Source organism: Sus scrofa, chromosome 8 (assembly GCF_000003025.6).
Source record: "Sus scrofa isolate TJ Tabasco breed Duroc chromosome 8, Sscrofa11.1, whole genome shotgun sequence".
NCBI classification, from domain to species: Eukaryota; Metazoa; Chordata; class Mammalia; order Artiodactyla; family Suidae; genus Sus; species Sus scrofa.
In genome coordinates, this window is record NC_010450.4 from 9,173,676 (window position 1) to 9,195,372 (window position 21,697).

General features: G+C 50.6%; 1 protein-coding gene across 1 annotated transcript; it reads right to left on the minus strand.

The window, feature by feature from the left end:
* Positions 5,386-9,665, minus strand: NKX3-2 (NK3 homeobox 2). Its single transcript, XM_003356860.4, has 2 exons — positions 8,553-9,665; positions 5,386-7,105 (listed from the first exon to the last, which is right to left on the minus strand). Exons 1-2 carry the CDS (start codon positions 9,016-9,018, stop codon positions 6,558-6,560), a joined length of 1,014 nt encoding a protein of 337 aa, XP_003356908.1. The 5' UTR covers positions 9,019-9,665; the 3' UTR covers positions 5,386-6,557.

Below are 21,697 nucleotides of genomic sequence, written 5' to 3' on the forward strand. Positions count from 1 at the left end.
AAAACACTTGTGGCATTAATTTTTTTTTTCTTTTCTTAACGCACTGCGTTTTCCTTCCAAGGATGGAGACTCTCTGGAGCTCTGCGGAGCCACAGAAGCAGAATAGCCTCAGGTCTCCTCCCTCCCAAGCTCGGTGGGTGGGGAGAAGTCCTCGAAGAGAAAAAACGGGACTTTTCAAATCAGCTGACCACCCAGGCCGGGAAAGCAGATAAAGGAGCCCAGAGATAATGACCTCAGGCAGGCCTCCTTTTAAAATACTCACGAAGGGCATGACATTATTTAAAGTAAAAAAAAAAAAAAGAGAGAGAAAAGTTTTGTCCTTCCCCTCTAAAAGGGATGTGCAGACCCCCCCCCCCCACCCGCCCAACACTACCCAGAAGTCTTAAAAAGCATCTCACAACTTTTTTTTCCCTTTCTTTCTTCTGGTTTATTTGCTTTTTTAAAATAAAGATTCTGAGAAGTTAATTGCCTAAAATTCGAATGAGTAGCAGAGCTGTCTCTGGCCTGTGGCCTCCAAATCCCAAGCAGAATCACTTTATGAATCTATGGCGCCATTGAGCCCGATTCCACCACTTTCCCCCCTCGAGTGTGCAGGCTAGAGGGAGAAGCTCTCACCTTGTGCAGCCCAGATTTCCAGGACCGGGATTTCCCTAAGAGCCGGGTGCACGTCCGAGTCCCTGGAAGCGCTGCCTGGAGGCCTGATTCTGGCGCAGAGAGGGCACAGGCCGATATGGAAAGGACTGACCAAGAAGCTCCGAGGCCTGAGCAACCCCTATGCTGAATCCTCACGCCGGAAGCTAAAGTTGCTTTGCACAAACAGCACGGAGGGATGCAGGGGCTCGCTGGAGACCGTGAGGCCTGAGCAGAGACCACTCGCTCTTGGCTAGTGGAGAACTAACCGCAGGGCTGCGGGCCGCACCCAGAATGGGCGGCGGGTGGGGGGCGGAGGACAGAGAAAACCTTTGCGCTCATAGGAGGCAGAGTGGAGGAGAGCGCGGGCCTTGCGCAGGGGAGTGTATCACGCACACTCACGCAAGCATAGAGGGACCGTGTGAGCCCAGGAGCGAGCTTACCTCGCCAGAGGCTCAGGGGTGAGGCCCACACTCCCCGCAGCTACGGAATATTCCCTTTGAACTTGACATTTCAACGGAACAGAGAGGTGCTGTTCGCCGGTGCCACGGTTCCGGGTCAGCTCCTGGTCCAGCCGAAGCTACGTTCCTGCTTTTCCCTCAAAGCAAAAAACTGCAACAGTTAACAACAGCGTTCGGGAGAGGTGCGGGGCTGCAGGGCCGTTTGCTTAGATTTCACATTCATGAACTGCCCTAAATTTGGACTTTTTGACGCTTCCTTCATAGGAGGCACAGCCTCAGATGCCCCAACAGGTTTGAAAGAAGTTCAAATGTTTAACTTAACCTGGACCCCACACCAGACCACCCCTGTTTGTAGGGCCTTGGAAAGCAATAATTTTTTTAAATTTAATAAGTGGTTTAATGATTTGAACAACCCAGTTTATCTTGAATAACGTCTATGTGTGGTTACAGAAAAAAAAACTTAATTTATTACATGATGTAACCATTTACAATATAACACACACTTTGCAACCCTGTTTTGGCATTTCTTCATTTAAAAAACATACTTATCAGGAGACTCGAAAACTGGAAGAGGCCCAGTGTCTCTGCCTCTCTGAGGGCCCCTTCACTGAACACACCACAGAGCACTTGGAAACCTCTGAAGGATGCAGGAGTTCAAGGAAGATTGTTTCAGATCAGGCGACTCAGAACTTCCCAGAAGGTCATCCTCATCAGAATAATAACAATAGCACCAATCCTAAGTCCATTCAGGCTGCACAGTGCTTAAAGGTTTTCGAAGCACACCCACTTATTTGTAATCCAACCACCTTAAAGCCAAACCTGAGGGATGCTAGCTCTGGAACTGAAGGACAATTCACCCTGACATTTCAAATTCTCAAATATGCTTCTGAGCTTTGAATGATTTTGACTTGGCCTCTTAATGGCCTGTGACTTTGGACAAGTCACCTCGCTTTTTTGAGTCTCTTTCCCCACCTGCAAACTGGAGGTCATGTCTACCTGGCTAGGGCTGGACAGGATGCAGAAAGCACTTTTTCACTCATGACGCCCCAGACAAAGGAATGAAGTTATAGTTATTATTATCATTGGTGGTGGTGGTTTGTATTGTTTGGCTGCTCCTCGGGCCTCTGTGTGTGCTTCCTTCGAGGCTCAAGGCGTGGACTTCACCTCTTCACCAGCAGCCTGGCTTCTAACAGCAGCACCCAACACTGCCATCCAGCCTGCCCTCAGGGCTTTCAAGCATTTGCTGTGTCCAGCAGGCCCCACACAGCTCGCTGTGGTTGTCCAGGAAGACTGTTAGCAAGGGGAGGTTGGTGGCCTGCAAGAGCTTGCAGCCCCCTCAAAAGTGCCCTGAGCCCCAGCACGGGTCTCCCTAGATCCGCTCCTCATCCTTTCAGCACAGGAGCTGCTCAACCAGTGTTGTGGTTTCAGGAAATATGTGATTCTCCCCACTGCTCAGGCTCCAAAGGCAGCTTTCTATGAGGCAGACATCTTTCTGTAAAGCGAATTTTGCTCCACGGATTGAGGGAGGCTGAATTCTGTCTTTTTCCTAGTGATGAAACATTAGCAGGGTATTGGCCTGGCTGGACCAAGCTGCGGTGGCTGGTTGGGGACCACACCCCCACCCCAGGGATGTTTGCAGGCATTGGATGAGGTCCTGCCTCTGTAGGATGCTCCCTGTGGCTCTGTCACGCTCTGCCAGTTTCAGGCTTCTTCCAATGCCACCCCTCCACCCACTCTCTTGGGGTCTTAAACAAGGCTACCACTAAACTGCCTCTTAAAGGCACAGAGATGTCACGTTCAAGCTCACCTCTGACCTTCTTGAATGAAGTCAGATTCGCTGGCACCCTCTTTCTTTTGCTAGAGTGGAGGAGTGGGATTCGTTGTGGCCAGAAGTCATTTATTTTCTGAAATGGAATCTATCCCCAAACTCCTCCTGCTTGGCCCAGATCTTTCCAGATACTCTCCTGGATTCTGTAAGCCCCTCATATCAAGTCTCTTTGAGTGAGAGGCAACTTAGGATCACCATGGTCAACAGGTCCAGGAGTTTGAGTCACACACACACACACACACACACACACACACACACACACACCAACTGGTAGCCAAACATCCCAAATTTACCACTCAGAGCAAGATTTGTAGGCTGAGCTTGATTCCTTGGGACTGATTTCAGCACTGGTCACAGCGTGTTCTACCCCTTTCCCGGCCATTGCTCCCATCTAAGTGAGTAAGTTGGACTCAGTGATCTTTAAGGCCAGCTCTGAGGTTCACTAAGTCCTGAAAGGGGTTGAGAAGGATAAAGCCAAAAGTCTACCAGACTCAGGTGACAGTTGCTCCTGGCGACCAGGCCCTGAGAAGGTGGAGAGGGCTCAGTGTGGCCCAGGGTGGCAGGGAGTGGGTGAAGAAACATCCCTTTGGACAGGAAGAAGGGTCTGCAGAAAGCAGGACAGACTCTGATCTTTAAAGAAAGGGCCGGGTGGGAGTAGAGAAGGAAAAGGAAATGAAGAAATTAATAACGAAAATTTCCAACAGGAGCCAAGTCTGCCGCCTGAGGCCCAGGTAATGACATCTATGTTGGGTCGTGAAATGCGGTGGGAAATCCTCTGAGAACGGGCTGGACCCCGAGTCTGCTTCCAGCTCCTGAAATCAGATCTAAAGGCGTGCTCGCGCCAACCCCAGCTGCTGGGCAGCTCAGAGTGAAACTGCAACAATCCGGGTCAAACTGAATTCGTTTGAGTCATTTTTCCCTGGTGCCTTGAACCTGCCCAGCAGAACTGGTCCAGGCACGGAGCTGGGGAGGGGGTGAGGAAGGGAAGGGGCGCTGCCCGGCCTCCGGAAGAAACTCCCCAGTCCTCTAGATTCCAAATCCGCAAGGATGGAGAACAAACTACTGTCTCAGGACGCAGCCACAATCAATTGACATTTTCAGAAGGGGAAAAAACCCAACCCTTCCCCCCGAGAAAAACCCCTAATTAGTGGCGATCTCCGGAGAGAAGAGAAGAGATTCTAGCACTGTCGGAAATGTTCCAGTTTTCTATAAGGGAAATGCATTAGTGATTAATGATGAAATTAGGATAGACTTTTTAAACACGTCAAAAAAGAAACAAAAATGATTTCAGGAACCCTTTGGAAGGTAGTTGGACTGGGATGCGAGGGTGTGCGTAGCCTGAGGGCGTTTGCTTTCGCCTTAGCGTCTCACTTCACTGTTTCCAGAAGCGGGAATCTTTTTTTTTTTTTTTTTTTTGGTAAAGCGTTTGTTGCTACTCTCCACTCCTCGCGGGGCCCGAGGGGTTGCAGGAGCCCGGCTAAAGCCTTGGAGGTGGCGAAGCCCCAGGATATGAGTCTGGGAAAGATCGCCAGCGGGGGAGGAGGACGAAGCGGCCTATTCGCTACGGGTGAAATTGAAAGTAGCCGGGGCCTGGGTTTCAGTGTTTTCCCGGCTCAGGCCGAGGGCTGGAAGCCTCGGCTCCTGCAAAGTGGCATTAACTTCCTTGCTTGCCATGGACCCGGCGTTAGGGGCGTGTAGCGGCGAGCGCCTCGCTCCGGTGAATCCTTGGCATCTGAGAGTCATTCTGGGGAACGCCGGCGGGGCACGTTCCTCTCTAAAATGGGGTAATAAGTAACCATCGCCTTGCCCATCCTCTGCTCCTACCTTAGGCTTCCCCGCGGATCAAATGACGACATGCTTTGAGGGAGTGAATGAATAGAAGCGCTTTGGGACAAGGCGGAGTGTCATCCCCCCCACCGCCCCAGGGATCAAAGTGCTGGTGACTCTCCCCAGGAGACACTGTATTAGCTCCTCATTTGCCCCTAATCGTTTCAGAATTCCAGCGAGAGTTTTTGCGAGCCTATTCTGGAAACGAAATAATGACAGGATCGCTCAGAGAAAACGCTCAGAAGATCGAAAGCAGAGGATGCGAGCAGGTGGAGGAGTGAACAGGTTAGGGTAAGCGATGGAACTGGCAGCGGGTTCAGCCATGTCTCCTTCCTTCCTGGACTCTGACGCCCGTGCCCACGGGGGAAAAAAGGGGGGGGGGGCGATCCTAGATATTTGCTCTGGAATTCAGTGGGATTCCTCTGTGACTCCTGCAAAGTCCCGGAAATAGAGATTCCCCGAGCTGCACGGGTTTACATCCTTCCTGGGCGTGAGCAGCTGGGCTGCTTCCGGGAGGAGCCAGGCATCCTGCCGGAGACTGAAAAGAAGCTGAGGAAATGAACCCCAGATATTCCCACGTAACCGGTTCCCCCAAAGCCGGAGGGAGAGAGGCTGAGAGAAAACACGGCTTCCAGGAGGGCATGTTAAACTACACGTTTATAAATTAAAGGGAAAAAAAATACAACGAATAGAGCTTCCAAATTTCACAAATCTTTTTAAAGGTAATACTCTAGTTGAGTGCACAGTGCCTTTAAGGAGGCGAAAAGCGGGGACGCTGACACGAGGTTAACAGGATCACCTGTCTTAGGGGCAGGGACAGGGATGGGAGAATCCTGGGTCAGGACACAGGAGTCGCGCGGAGGGTGGACGGTAAAGACAGGATCCGGCGGCCAACTGCAGAGGACGCCGCCGAGGAAAGGCTGCTCAAGGATATTCACATTGAATACAAAAATAGCCGTCATTTGAATACAAACAACTGAAAAGTGCTACAAGTTTTAACCTCCTTAAAAAAAGTAAAAAGAAATAAAGGAAAGTTCTGCGAAGGGCTCCTGGGTGTGCTCTCTCCTGGTTTCGGGGGCTCCCAGGAGCTACCCGAGTTGGTCGCAGCCCTGGACCTCCGAGAGGGAAGATGCTGGGGGCCCTCGCCCTGCCCTGTGCTCAGAGGCTCCCTTCCATACATTCAGCGCCCAATCCGGAGCCCCCACCCGAGTCTGACACCGGGGGAGGGGTGGGGCGGAGGGTATGCAAACCTGCAAACCTAACCCTTCACGGTTCAATGAACCCCTGGCCTGGGGCTCCTAGGGACTGCCAGGGTTCCGCACCGCTTTGTAACAAATGCAACTTCCAAAAATAATAGATATGTAGATACACATAGATTGGTAGCATGGATACCATGAACTAGTGTGGCCTAGCGCACGAAGCTCCCGGCAGGCCTGAAATTCTGGGATTCAGGCTTTTGTGGTCTCCAGGAGTTCTCTCTGCTCTGGGGAAACGCCATCCCCGGGCAGACACAATCCAAATCCAGCATTGTGGTGGTAATAAATAACGTCCAAAGGCTTCCGGGAAGGTGAGGGGTGGGGGGAACAGGGCCCCTAGATGCCACTGCTCAAGTTAGAGAAAGGCGCCCCCCTCTGGGTAGACCCGGTCCCGAGGCCAGAGCGCGCATCCTGGAAAGCAGAATTAGAGCTGTATATTATCCTTCACCTGCCCCCTCGGCAGGACGTCCCTGCAGAGGGCACAATCTGCATAGCCATCAGCGCCGGTCCGGAGCTGGGGCCCAAGGATCCTTCGCCGCCTCACTCCAGGCCGGCTCACTGGGTGCCCGCGGCCGCCGCGCAAGTGGAGAGCGCCCAGCCCGGGAGGCAGTAATAAGGGTAATAGTAGGAGGGCTGCAGTGGCAGCAGCGAGGGTGGTCGCAGCACCTCCCCGGGCAAGTACTGTCTCTGGTCGTCGCGCACCAGCACCTTCACCGCCACCTTCTTGGCGGCAGGTGCCGAGGCCAGCAGATCGGCGGCCATCTGCCGGCGCTTGGTCTTGTAGCGACGGTTCTGGAACCAGATCTTCACCTGCGTCTCAGTGAGTTTCAGCGACGCGGCCAGGTCTGCACGCTCGGGCCCGGACAGGTAGCGCTGGTGGTTGAAACGGCGCTCCAGCTCGAAGACCTGCGCATGGGAGAAGGCGGCGCGGGAGCGCTTCTTGCGCGGCTTGGGAGCCGCGGGCTCCTCCTCCTCCTCCGCGCCGCCCGCCGGCCCGCCGCCGCCGCCGCCGCCACCGCCGCCGCCGCCGCCTCCGCACAAGGTGGGCACGCGTGCGCCACCGGTGCCAACACCGTCGTCCTCGGCCCTCGGGCTGCGGTCGCCTGCGGACCCGGTGGGAACAGAAACAAGAGACTGTCAGCGCTGCAGAGGAATGAGGTCCGTCCTCAACCGCGGAATGGGTGTGGGGGGCGGAAATACTCTTTGATCCCACCCGAGTGATAGGAAGAGCCTGGAAGCCGCGGGTCCGGGAGACGAGTCTTAGAGCCCTGTTCCACTCGTTTCTTGTATCTTGTCTTGTTATGAGTGGGCAAAGGACTCAGGCGCTCTATCAACGCTGTGCTGCCAAGATCCAGCTCCCTGCCCTCTCTGGGCTCAGGCTCCCTTCAGCAACGTGGGTTTTGGGGCCTGAGCATCCTTGCAAGCCTTCTCCGCTCTCAGCGCTGAGACCTGAGGTTCTAGATGGCCTTTCAGAATCCCTTCCTGGGTTCACCCACCTCCCCACACCCGCTCGCACACACTCGTCACCACAGCACACTCGCGTTAGCTGCTCCTAAAGGGAAAATGGGGAGACAGATCCTGGAGACAAGCAGTCAGAGGCTTACGGCCCCACCCACCTGAAACTGTGAGGAGGGGGCTGTGGCAATAGGCTTCTCCCTCTCTCTTCGAAAAGCAATGAAAAGAGAGCTGGGAATTGGGGGTGAAGGGGGGTGTCTGCTTGGACCCTAATCTGACGCCAGCTCCTTGGCGTCTTTCCCGCTGTCCCCGCAGCGCCCTAGCAGAGAGGTCCAGCACTCTAGCCTGCAGCAGATACTAGTTGTTTGGGGCCAGCACGAGGCCTACAGCACTGTCCAACGGAGGGGCAGGCTCGAAGGTCTGAGGTTTTTCTGACCAAGTGACTGTGCCTGCTCGTGGCTGAGGAGATGCCTCTCCCCGCTGAGTATGGGATGACCTAAATCAAGCCCCTCTACCAGCAGCTGGCTGCAAGGTTTACCTTCAGCTCTCGGGTCCTCAGCCCAGCGCAGCTCTCTCGGCCGTGGGGTCTGGGAAGCTAAATAAACCCTTCTCCCAAAGCTCTGGCTCGGTTGGCCTTGGGCCTGCTTAGATACCCTCCTACCTATCTCTGAGCAGTGGGGCCTGGCTCTGGGATTTCCAGCTGGGAACACCTCTGATCTCTGGGCCAGGGCCAGGGCACTGGCCACCCGAGATGTCTGGGCTCCCTGGCTCTTCCCTTTCATTGATTTTGGAGATCTGGGGACAGACTAAGCTGAAGGCACTAACAATGGACTCAAAGCCAGGGTGCAGTGCCCAGTTCTAAAACATCCTGTCTCAGTTCGCAGGACTCTGAGAAGCTGCTTGGTCCTCTCTCGGGCTCAGTTTCGGAAGCGGCGGGTTTTAAGGGCAGCCGGCGCCGGCATGCAGAACTTAGGTCTTGGACACTTTGGGGCCCCAGGGCGCAGGGTGCTTACGGCGGCCCACCCTACTCGGCGTGGCTGCCCTCCTTTCCCAAGCCCTCAGCCCAGCCCCCTTCCCGGTGAAGCCTCAGCCGACCTGAGACGCTAGCCGACATCTCGCTGTCGCTCCGGCCCGCGGCTTCCTCGTCCAGGTCCTTGGCGGCGGGCAGCTCGCAGACCGTCTGGCCGAGGCCCAGGGTCCCTCCTGCACGGCAGGCCCCGCTGGCCCCCGGCGCGTCCTTGCAGCGTCGCCCGCCCTCGTTCTCTTCGCTCAGCGCCGAGTCCGAGTCCCAGCCTCCCGGGCTCTCCGCGGTCCGCCCCGCAGCCGTTCTGGTCCTGGCAGGCGACGCCAGCAGAGAGTCCTCGGCGCCCCCCAGAGCGCCCGCGTCTGTTTCCCCAAAGAGCCGCCAGCAACAGACAGCGGGCGCCGAAGCCACTGCCACCGCTGTGCCCCCGGGTACGGGGCGCCCCTCCGGCGCGGGCAGAACGCCGCGCTCCTCTTTCTTGTTGAGGATCGCCTGGATGGAGAAGGGCGTCAAGGTGTTGGCGCCGCGCACAGCCATTTGCGCCGCGGGCCGGAGCGGCCAGCCAGGCAGGCGGCTGGGGCTCGCGGCAGCACCGAGCTGGATGGAGCGCGCGGGCCGCCGCTGCGCGAGTGAGCCCCGCGCGCGAGGCCCCTGCAGCCCACTCCTGCGCTGCCCAGCAGCCTCCGCCCCCCTCTGGCCCGGCCGGGATCAGCGCCGACCCTCACCCCCACTTCCGAGGCCCACCCCACCCGGAGACCCCCCTCCCCCCCAATCCAGCTCCAGACGCTCTCCTTTCGTAGCTCAGCTGGATTATCTCATCGCCTCGCGCCCTTAGGGGCGGGCCGGGGTCTGCCCCTCGGAGGACGTGGGGGGAGGATCGGCGAGGCCCCTCTGCGGCTGCAATCCCCTCCTGAGCGCCTCTGGGGCGCACGGCCCGAGTCACTTTTTCTTTGCGCCTCTGCCTCTTCCCTGTCTGCACGATTTCACTCCTGGATCGTCGTCTCCTTTCCCTGTTGGGCTGGCTCTTCCGGAGCCCACCCCTGGTGGCTGTGGCTGCGGTGGGGGCGACGGCGGCCGTTGAATTCCAAGAGACACGGGGCACCTTTTTACCCCCTGTCCTGGTTTTATCTGTTTCTTCTCTCTTTCCTTCCCCAGAGTTCCACCGTACCCCACCCCCTCCCGCCCGGGTGTCATTCCTCACTGCTGAGTGACAGCCTCAGGCCACGCCCCTTCACTGGGCGGTACCGGACTCTCTCGGCCGCCCATTGGTTGGCTCCTGCTGGGCGACGTTGACTTGAACAGACAAAACTGGGCACGTTGCGCGGAGAAAGTCAGGGTCTGCCTTAACCCCTTTCCTCCCAAGCCTGGTGCTCGAAGCCTCCTCCAGCAATCGAGAGGCTCGTCCACCTAGATTCGCTGTCTGAGAAACCGCGTTTCTTACCTCTATAGACATACCCACCTGATCTAGCACTTTCATGGAACAGGCTATTTAGTTGAGTCAGATCTGGGAGGGAAACCCAAGATAATGCTGTTCTATAAATCGCCCGCGTAGTTTCTGTTCTCTAGGAAGATTTATAGGTTTGAAGAACAAAATGTTTCTTTTCCCCTGACAGTTTCACTCTCTCCTCACTGCTAATTCTTTTTCTCTGAAATAATCAGTAAATTAAAACCACCTTAGAAATAGTTTCCTTTCCTCACCGAATTTTATTTGATTCAATTTCTATAGAGGAATTAAAAAGAAAAAATGGTACAAATACAACTAAAATCAGGCGAGACATTGGAAGGTATCTTTGGGAGAGTTTCTGGAAATTGCGCTGTCATTTCTCTGGGTAGTCAATATTGAATATACTTGGAGTTTGCTAAATTTTACACGAGGAAGAAAATCAAAACTTTTTATTTGTTGTTTAAATATTCGGTTACATGTGAATTGACTAAAATTAGAAAAAGGTATGTTTGTTTAAAAGATTATCTGGGAATTACTATAATAAAGGTCCTAAACTGCAATATTAATTAATGCCCTTTTTAAAAATGAGCAATGCATTGTTTTACAGAGCAGCAGCCAAGCAGAAAAACCCACAAATGTTGTGAGTATATCCAAATACTTGTTACTTTTTTATATTATTTATTTTTAAATTAGAATTTTTGCTCAAGTACCATAATTGACCGTCTCCCGTAAATTTTTACCAGAGGTTTAAGTTAAAGTCAAACACACAATTTGAATTATTAAATAAATTTAAAGAACTGTGATTTTAATTTAATAAATTCCTGGGATTGGTGTTTTTTGGTGCCACTAAAACAAATAATATTCACCCTTGTAGTTTTCTTTTTGGTGTCTCTTATTCTGCACTGAAGGATGAAATACACATGTAAGTCATAGGATCAGGATCAGTGGAGGCAGGTAGGGTTTGCAACATCTATACTTTCCAGCATTTCAGCCACGTGATGCTCTTTTGCATCTCAAATACACTACAGCGCAGCTCCAGTAGAGTACGTAGGGAAAAAACCCACCCTTGCCCTCTTATAGCTCTTTACCACTACTTCAGTTTTCAGGAAAAGGTGTTTAAATTTTGTGTTAGTGAACTGCAGGTATAAGCAAAGACATGCTCTTCAGACCCAGAGGGAGAACAGAACAGAATGCTTAAGGAGGTTTCCAAGGAAAGCTGTCTTTCCGTCCTTCTGCCAGCCTTCAATTATTCTTTGTTACCTCCTCTCCCATCACCCAGGACAATTGGTTGTTACTTGCTGGGGGCGAGTTGAGAAGGACACGGATCCACACAGATCACCCAGCTGAGAAAGGGACAGGTGTGAAGTGTGTGTTCAAGACAGTCATCCTTTTGTAGGGTTAGGACTTGGTGTGGACAAGCATAGGATGAGTTCAGACACACAGACATGCAGAGAGATGTTTGAGGGTTGGATGACCCAATATTAGAGTAAGCTTGGGGGGCTATGCAAAGCTTCCTTAAAAGTACAACCACCACTTAGCCACCCCCCTCATTTTTTAAAGAACCCCAAATCAAAGTAGAATATACCCCTTGCCACAGGCTTAGGCAGAGAGTTTCAAAGCTTAGAAGGATGCGGTTCGGTGATTGCGAGTTGTCTGGTTTTGTGTGTTTGCCCGGGACGAGTAAGAAAGTGGCCGCATTCCGAGTCTTCAGGAGGCGCCCAGCGAGGGGGGTGCGTGTCATTTCGGGCAACTGCGGCGGAGGTCTGGGGAAGGACTGCAGGCAGGGCCGGGAGTTGGTTGTTGGCGGAGAGTAAACACACCGGTCTGGAACTACAACTACAAGCTGCATCTAGTAAGGGGTTGGGTGGGAACGAGAAGGCTTTGGGGGCCGGTGAGCCGAAGTGGTCTGATACACAAGATATTTTGCCCCGGTACCTGCAGAGTCGAGGCCGGCGAGTGGGGATGTTTGGCAAGGGCTCAGCAGGTCAGCGCGTGTCGCGGCGCTGGAGATCAGCAGGGACCCGGGCGCGTCCCCGCGGGCGCTCCGGGACCTCGCTTCCAGCCCATCGAGGGCGATTTGCTCCCGGCGTGATCGCGAGCTCCAGGAACCCGGGGCGGCTCGACCGCACCTAAGGTTCGGTAGGCGCCGAGGTCCAGCCAGGGCGGGCCCCGGGAATCTGCGGAGCCCGGGAGCACCCGCGACCTGCCAGGCTTCGAGGAGGCTCTCGGCTCTGTCTACTTGGTGCCTTCCTCCCCAGTCTCTCGCCCACTTCAGTCCTAGTCTTCTCCCTCTCCTTTCCATCTTCCACTCTCCACCTCCCCTTCCTCTTTTGCAGTTTAGTTCCTGCGCGCCCCCTACGTGCCGCACCCTCAAGCCCCGAGAACAGCCTGGAGTCGAACTGTGCTGCCCGGGTTGGCGAGGTTTCCGCTGGCGGCACCGCGTGGGATGAGGGTGCAAGAGCCGAGGGGACGGGAAGGGGGAACCCCAGCCCTCGGGAGCGCGCTACAAGCTGCTGCGCGCTCTCCCGCCCTCCCCCGGACCCGAGTCTGCGGAGTTTTTCCCGTGGGGCCACGGCGCGCCGCCCTCCACCTGCGCCCTGGGCAGGATTGAGGGAGACCGGGGAGGAGACAGCCTTCTGTGCTCAGAGCGGCGGGAGTGCGAGCTCCAGAGGCTCTTTGCAATGGGAGGCCGCGCCGGTCTCCCAGACGACAATGGCTTGGACCGAAATCACGTGCCGTCTGTGGGCCACGGTTTCCAGTCCTTTAAAACGAGGGTTTGTACCTGGCGCCCTCCGAGGCGTTGCTACATTGCTAACGGCCGGGGGGAGGGCGCCGATGGAGGCTCTCTTCGCCGAAGCCATATCCAAGCAGGCCGCACCTGAAACACCCTCCGACCCCATCCGTAGGTTCCCGAGGGCGCTCCAAGCATCCTGAGCATCAAGCGACCCGCCACTTTCCCGCCAAGAGTCACTGGCTCCTGGGTCCCTAAATCATTCGCTTCCGGACCCCGGCAGGATTTTTTTTAATGCACGTGGTCCTTTACTATCATACCATTACTATGGGCCAAGGTAGTTTTATATTTAAATAAATGTCCCTCATCAGCAATGTGCCAGGAACCACAGCTTATTGTTTTATTTAATCTACATAAGCCTGAGGGTAGAATGAGCAGAAAACATTATTATTTCTATTCTACAGATGAGAAAACTGAGATTCGAGGAGTTTAAATGACTGCACCATCAGTAAGCAGCTAAATCAGGATTCAAATCTGACTTCGTGTCATGCCAACCCAGTTGGGTTTTCTACTTTAACCGTTTATTTTTCTCATAAACCTTCAGGTTTATTCTCAATAAATCTTTCCCATCATCTTCCTTATTTATTTCTAGGGTATTCATTTATCAGAAAAGGAACTTCGTACTTAAGGAAATCAAAGAAAAAATTCAGGCAGGCAAAGCTAACGATTTTTGCTGTTTCATACTTTGGAAAATAAAGAAGGCTAAGGTCAGCGGCTCGGAACCTAAACCTTGTTATGTAGAAAGAAAGAAATACGCCATTATTATTATAATCAATAAACTAAACCTCGTGTAGAGGGAGACAGCCACGTGATGGAAGTTCGTTGAGTTCAGAAATATGGGGACCTAGGTTTTACTTGAGATTCTGAGATACTGCGATGCGTCCTCACCGAAGACATTTTTCCTTTGGAGCCTCATCTTACCTGTAAAAAGCCAGAGTTGGAAATCACCTCTCAGATTGAAGAAGAAAGGTACGGACGCCAGAACCCGCCTGGGTACAGTGGAGGACGAGCGCCACCTAGCGGGCACCTGAGAGGGCTGTGTGGGTACCAATGTAGAGAAGCAGTGTGGTACTTAAAGCCAAAAAAAAAAAAAAAAAAAAAAAAGTTGGTTTCCTAAAACGGAATGTTTTTTCTCCTACTTATATGTTTCCACAGCCTCATGTTGTCAAGGATATAATAGAGGAGTGATTACATCTAGAGGAATTTTTTTTTTAAGTCACCCACAGTGCAGACTCCCACTGAAGACTCAATCACTCTGGGGCAGGGGGTAAAATTGGACGGCTGCCCTGGAATCCCAAGACCCCCTGGCCTAACACTTCCTCGATTCCTCCCCGCTGGCTCATCTCTTTGAAATGGACGCGAGTGCCCACTGGATGGTGGTTAAGGGCACCTGAAGGCAGGTTCTTCAGTTTCTGCAGAAACTAATTTCTTTACGGAACGAATTGATACATTTCACCCAACACATCAACAAGTTCAGGCCTTGCAAAGAAATCTGTCTTGTCTCTCAGAATTTGTTTTTTTCATTCATGTTGTCAGTTGGACAGTGTGTGGATGATGCTGCTCCAGGGCAGGGGGAGGGGGTTGGAGGGGAAGCAGGTTTGAGTGGATAACGAGGAAGATCCAGCAACATTCCAACAATATTGCTCAGGAAACACACACGAGGGTGCGCCTGTGCACACACACACAGCCCCAGCATAGAGTGGGTAGACAGTTGGGGTGTTTCTGAGCCATTAACAAAAATGGCCAAGGATTTAAGGCTGTTTGTGAGGGAGGGTTTAGAATCCTGGAACCATGGAACCTAAGATGGGTTAGGGCAAAAATGACATGAGGGAAGTGATAGATTTAGGATCAATGGATTGAAAGTACTGGAGGAGTGAAACCCTTGCTGGGGTCTGAGTATTAAGGGTATGAGTTGGAAAGAGGAGTGGGTCATAGATTTGGAGTCTAGCCAAGATTCAGAGATCCTCAGGTTGTCAGTGACACCAAGGTCAAGGGTGATGGTGAGGGGTGAGGCATCGCCCTACTCCACCTTCTCCCAGCACATCTGGATGACTCCCTGGGGTTCCTCTGAACCCCGTAAATCTTCCCTCCTGTTCTTCCCATTGATGTGCCTTCTGTCTTATTCCTCCTTGTGGAGACCCCACTGACCCACCAGGTCCAGCAAAGAACACGGAAACGGGAACATGGACTATTTTTAAAAGATGCTCTTTGGCACCTGCCAGGCTCAACTCACATATTACTTTAGGCCTAAGTTCTTCTGGAAATTTCCTACCCCTACCGGTTTTAACCTTTTCCTTCTGGAAGCAAGGAAACCCACTACTTTAGAATGATTTGTCAGTGCCCCAACCCAAGCACTTGCCTTTATTTTTCATTTGTTTATTTTTTTTGTCTTTTTAAGGCCACACCAGAGGCATATGGAGGTTCCCTGGCTAGGGGTGGAATTGGAGCTATAGCCGCTGGCCTACACCACAGCCACAGCAATGTGGGATCTGAGCCTTCTCTGCAACCTACACCACAGTTCATGGCAACACCAGATCCTTAACCCACTGAATGCGGCCAGGGATTGAACCCGAATCCTCATGGATACTAGTTGGGTTTGTTAACCACTGAACCACAACGGCAACTCCAATTTTTTTTTTCCCAAGCACTTGTCTTTAATTAAACCTATTCAAGTTCCCTGGTGGCCTAGCTGTTAAGGTTTTGGTGATGTCATGTCTGTGGCTTGGGTTCATTTTCTAGCCCGGGATTTCCACATGCCATGGGCGTAGCCAAAGAAAAAAAACCCAAACAAACAAATAACGGACTCATCTGTGCCCCCCAGTGATGATAAGCATAGATGTGCAGTTCAAGAGTGGCTTTTTAAGAGTAACATTTCCTAAATTACCACCCTTTGCACATACCTCTTTTCATGTTTTTTCCCTCTGTGTGTATCTATCTCTAATCTCTATTTATGTAATACCTTTATCTCTACCTATTTATTGATTTAGGCCTCACCCACAGCATGTAGGAGTTCCTGGGCCACCAGGGATCAAACTTGTGCCACAGCAGTGACCCTAACAGCTTCTGTGACAACACTGGATACTTAAAGCACTGGGCCTCCAGAGAACTCCATTAATACCTTTATTTAAATGCCTATGTTTTAAATTTGAAAAACAATCCTCCTTAAAAGTCTTTAATTAATTTTTTCTTCATTTTTTGCTTTATAGGGCCACACCTGTGGCATATGGAGGTTCCCAGGCTGAGTCGAATTGGAGCTATAGCTGCTGGCCTACACCACAGCCACAGCAACACACTATCTGAGCCCCTGTCTGCCACCTACACCACAGCTCATGGCAATGCCGGATCCTTAACCCACTGAGCGAGGCCAGAGATTGAACCTGAGTCCTCATGGGTACTAGTCAGATTCGTTAACCACTGAGCCATGACGGGAGTTCCCGTCATGGCGCAGTGGAAACATATCTGACTAGGAACCATGTGGTTGCAGGTTCGATCCTTGGCCTTGCTTAGTGGGTTAAGGATCCAGCATTGCTGTGAGCTGTGGTGTATGTAAGGTGGCAGATGTGACTTGGATCTGATATTGCTGTGGCTGTGGTTTAGGCTTCCAGCTGTAGCTCCAATTGGTCCCCTAGCCTGGGAACCTCCATATACCATGGGTGCGGCCCTAAAAAAAAAAAAAAAAAGCAAAAAAAAAAAATTGAAGTACAGCTGATTTATGATGTTGTGACTATATCTTTCTTTCTTTTTTCTTTTTAGAGCTGCACCTGTAGCATATGAAAGTTCCCAGGCTAGGGGTCAAATCAGAGCTGCAGCTGCCAGCCTATGCCACAGCCACAGCAACACCAGCTCTGAATTGCATACGTGACCAACACCACAGCTTCTGGCAATGCTGGATCCCTAACCCACTGAGTGAGGCCAGGGATAGAACCTGCATCCTCACAGAGACATCAGGTCCTTAACCCCTTGAGCCACAACAGGAACTCCTGTCATGCCAATTTCTGCTGTACAGCAAAGTGACTCAGTTATACATATACATTTTTAAAAATATTCTTTTCCATCATGGTCTATCTCAGGAGACTGGATATAGTTCCCTATGCTATACAGGGGGATTTTGCTGTTCATCCATTCGGAATGTAGTTGTTTGCATTTTGCATCTACTAACCCCAGCTCCCAGTCCATCCCACTTCCTTCCCAGTCCCCCTCCCACTCCCCCTTGGCAAGCATAAGTCTCTATGTCTGTGAGACTATTTTTGTTCTGTAGATAGATTCATTTGTGCCATATTTTTGATTCTACATATGTGATATTGTTGGTATTTGTCTTTCTCTTTCTGACTTACTTGACTTAGTATGAGAATCTCTAGTTGCATCCATGTTGCTACAAATGGCATTATTTTGTTCTTTTTTGTGGCTGAGTAGTATTCCATTATGTATATATACCACATCTTCTTAATTCATTCATCTACCAATGGACAGTGCTTAGTGAATAGTGTTGCTATGAACATAGGGGTACTTATTCTTTTTGAATTATAGTTTGGTCCAGGTATATCCCCAGGAGTGGGATTGCTGGATCATATGGTAGTTCTATTTTTAGTTTTCTGAAGATCTTTCAACTGTTTTCCAGAATGGTTGTGCAAATTTACATTCCTACCAACAGTGTAGGAGGGTTCCCTTTTCTCCACAACCTCTTCAACATTTGTTATTTGTAGACTTATTAATGATGACCATTCTGACTGGTGTAACGTGGTACCTTATTATAGTTTTGATTCTCTAATAATCAGCAGTGTTGAGCATCTTTTCATGTGCCTACTGGCCATCTGTATGTTTTCTTCGGAGAAATGTCTATTTAGGTCTTCTGCCTATTTTTCTTTCTTTATTTCTTATGGCCATGTCTACAGCATGTGGCAGTTCCTGGGCCAGGGACTGAACCTGCACCACAGCAGTGACCTAAGCCACTGCAGTGACAATGCTGGATCCTTAGTCTGCTGTGCACAAGAGAACTCCTGCCCATTTTTCAACTGGGTTGTTTGTTTGGAAAAAAAAATTTTTTTTAAAGAATTTCTGGGTGTTCCCATCGTGGCTCAGTGGAACCGAATCTGACTAGTACCTATAATGATGCAGGTTCGATCCCTGGCCTCGCTCAGTGGGTTAAGCATCAGGCATTGCTGTCATGTACGTTGCAGACATGGCTCAAATCTGGTCTGGCTGTGGCTGTAGCATAGGCTGGCATCTGAAGCTCTGATTCGACCCCTAGCCTGGGAACTTCCTTATGCTGCAGGTGTGCCCCCCCGCCAAAAGGGAACTGACCCCACAGAAATATGTAGGAAGTTCCCCCAAAGACACACGCTAGAATGCCCAGAGCCTCATTTTTCCATTTGCAGAAACCTGGAAACTACTCCAATGCTCCTCAAGGGGAAGTCAATTGTGGTACCTTCACAGCAAAGGATGCCAGTCAGCCATGCGGAGGGACTGCTGGAGGCTGAAGGCAGCTGAATGGATGAACCTCATGAACTCTCACCCTAGCATCCCCAGGGCCTAGAGGGGGCCTGGCTCATAGTAGGATCGTAGCATATATTTATTGAATGAATGGTCTCCTTTTATCCTCACACAACCCGAGATCAGAGGGACGGGTATGGGAATTTCTATTTACAGATGAGGAATCGGAGAAGCAGGGGCCAAGCGCCCTCCCTGTTTGTGGTCACACACAGCACGGCCTCTGCATCAGGAGCCCCGCTAGGATGGAAAAGACTCCCCATCCACCCCAGTTACATGGCTCTTCTCTCAGCCTTTGAGCACAAATCACATATTTCAGTTTCTTTTGTTGTTGTTAAATCATCTTCTGAGGCCTAACTTGGAGATGTTTATTTCCATTATGGGATGTTTTGGACTGGGTTCGGAAAAGGAAAGGGCCAGAAGAGCGAGCTTTCAGAGAAAGGGGGTCAGGATCGGGGGAGAAAGCTTACTGGAGAGATTTATGTCAAGGAATTACAGCAAACTCTGTCATTCTGTCTGAGTAAGTGCGGCTAGAAACAGGAAGGGGAGAGCAGGATATCATGGCAGCACGCAGGCTTAATGGAACTTTGGATGAACAGATGGGCTCGAGCTGTCCTGGCAACTGTCAAAGGAAGAAGCTTGAGGAGCAATCCCTACACAAACGCAGGTGACCTGGGGCTGGGGACACAGGCTCCCTGAACACTCAAGATGGGCTCTTAGTGAAGCAGCAGAAACTCTCTTTAAAGTCCATCCAGATTTAGTTTAGAAGGAAGCAGAGGTCCTGGGGGTGGAATGTGGGCAAATTTATTGAGACTTGAGTTTCAATTAAAAGTTGGATTTTCTTTTTAATTTTAAGAATATGGAATGGAAATTCCCATCGTGGCTCAGCAGTAATGACCCAAACTAGTAACCATGAGGACATAGGTTTGATCCCTGGCCTCGATCAGTGGGTTAAGGATCTGGTGTTGCAGTGAGCTGTGGTGTAGTTTGCAGACGTGGCTTGGATTCCGAGTTGCTGTAGCTGTGGCTGTGGCGTAGGCTGGCGGCTACAGCTCTGATTCAATCCCTAGCCTGGAAACTTCCATATTCTGTGGGTATGGCCCTAAGAAAAAGAAAGAGAAAAAGATCAAAAAAAAAAAAAAAAAAGAGGGAAAAAAGAATATGAAATGACCAATTATCTATCCTTTTATTTTTTTTAATTTTTTATTAAATTTTTAAAAATTATTTTGCTTTTTATGGCTGCTTCTATGCCATATGGAAGTTTCCAGGCTAGGGGTTGAATCAGAGCTGCAGCTGCCAGCCTACATACCACAGCCACAGCAATGTGGGACCTGAGCCACATCTGTGACTTACACCACAGCTCACAGCAACTCTGGATCCTTAACCCACTGAGTGAGGCCAGGATCGAATCTGCATTCTCATGGATACTAGTCAGGTTCATAACCCACTGAGCCATAATGGGAACTCATTATTTAAAAAAATTTTTTTTATGAGTTCCCATCGTGGCTCAGTGGAAATGAATCTGACTAGCATCCATGAGGATGCAGGTTTGATCCCTGGCCTTGCTCAGTGGGATAAGGATCCAGTGTTGCCGTGAGCTGTGGTGTAAGTTGCAGACAGGGGCTTGGGTCTGGCATGGCTGTGGCTGTGGTGTAGGCTGGTAGCTATAGCTCGATTCAACACCCATCCGAGGAACTTCCATATGCCACGAGTGCGGCCCTAAAACAACAGAAATAATTTTTTTTTTCTTTTAAAGCTATCCTTTTAAACTCCAAGAATGTGTATGGGGGAAGGAATCTTTCTGAAGGATCAGAGAACTCCAACATGACAGGGATGAAATGAACAACAGTGTTTGAAGGTAAACAGGGCTAAATTCTGGTTGAATACTTCTCTGGGGATGAAAAAAAAAAAAAAAGGTGGGCTTGATTCTTTCAAGGAAGACTTGCTGAAGACTGACAAATTGGTTCTGCAGATAAAAACAACTTTGGCCTTTGATGATACACTTGCTTTGAAAAGATACATTTGAAAAAAAGTCATGGAACAGATTCTGCCAGTGGTTACAGGGGAGTACATTTATTCAAAGCTAATGGAGAGACTGACCCTTCAGAAGATCTAAACTGAGTGAATGAGGGCATGAATGATTTCTGCAGAGAATTTGGAAAAAGCGTATTTGGCGTTTAGAAAGCACGGCACATGACGGACGTGTTGGTTAAGGCCCCACTGTTGCAAAACACCCAGCTGCTAGACTAATTACGAACTTGAACTGCATCCTTAAAGTCCTTCCTGAGCTAGCTGGAGAATAAGGGAAAGCCACAAGCCGGCTGTTCTTGTTGAGAAATTTAAGTTCATGTAAAGGGGTGGGATGGAGGTGAGGCTTCAAGGGTGTGGCTTGTGCTGATGATTAGGGTTTTCTCTTTTTTTAACTTTAATTTTATTATAGTTGATTTACATTCTTGTATTAGATTCAGGCATACAGCAAAGTGAATCAGTTATACATATAAATATATCCATTTTTCCCCATATAGGTTATTATAAATTATTGAGATTTCCCTGAGCTATATAGTAGGTTACAGTTAATCATCTGTTTTACAGAGTGGTGTATATGTGTTATTCCCAAGTCTCTGAACTCCAAATCCACATTTTATGTTCCGTATTGTGGTGGCTGGGCTGGGGCTCTGCAAACCCCACTTCTCCTTAGTCAGCTGGCTCTCCAGATTCTTTGTTTTTTTTGGTTTTTAGGGCTGCACCTGCAGCATATGGAGGTTCCCAGGCTAGGGGTTGAATCAGAGCTACAGCTGGAGGCCTATACCACAGCCACAGCAACGCAGGACCCGAACTGCATCTGTGACCTACACCACAGCTCACGGCAATGCTGGATCCTTAACCCACTGAGTGAGGCCAGGGATGGAACCTGCGTCCTCATGGATGCTAGGCAGATTCATTTCCACTGCACTGCGACGGGAACTCCAACCCAAAGTGGTTATTTTAAAAGGTGCCCCAGGAAAACCAAAGTGGGAATTTAGGCGGGATTCCTAAGCTTATGTTCTTATGTAAATGTCCAGATACTGCGTGTGAGCTGTTTGGTCAAATGAATGCTAAACTGGTGTGTGTGTGCACATGCATGTGCGCGCGTGCGCGCACGCCTGCTCACACTGTGGGGAGGAAGCAAGGGTTCTAGATTGATAATCTTGGAAAATTCTGGATTAAGTGAGGTTAACCAGATTTCTTGGAAATTCATGGGTGCTAATGTGCTCAGTTACTTTTCAAGGGCTGCAGCGTGAGGAAGCATCTCTTGGAGTGAATGTGTTTTGTGTGGTTACAGGTAAGTAGTTTTTATCTGTGTGCTTCTCCTCCAGGACGTTTCTGGAAGGTTGAGTTGGTGGTGAGAATGGGATGCCAGCCTGCTCCTCAGCTTTCAAATTTCTCTCTTCTTTAGGTCCCAACCTTGCTGCCAACACCACTTTAAACAATTTATACTCAACTCTGCCAGGAGT

Coding starts and splice junctions, on each gene's coding strand:
- NKX3-2 (XM_003356860.4), bottom strand. CDS start 9,018: ATGGCTGTGCGCGGCGCCAACACCTTGACGCCCTTCTCCATCCAGGCG. Junction 7,106..8,552: donor GATGTCGGCTAGCGTCTCAG/GTCGGCTGAGGC, acceptor CCGGGTCCGCAG/GCGACCGCAGCCCGAGGGCC.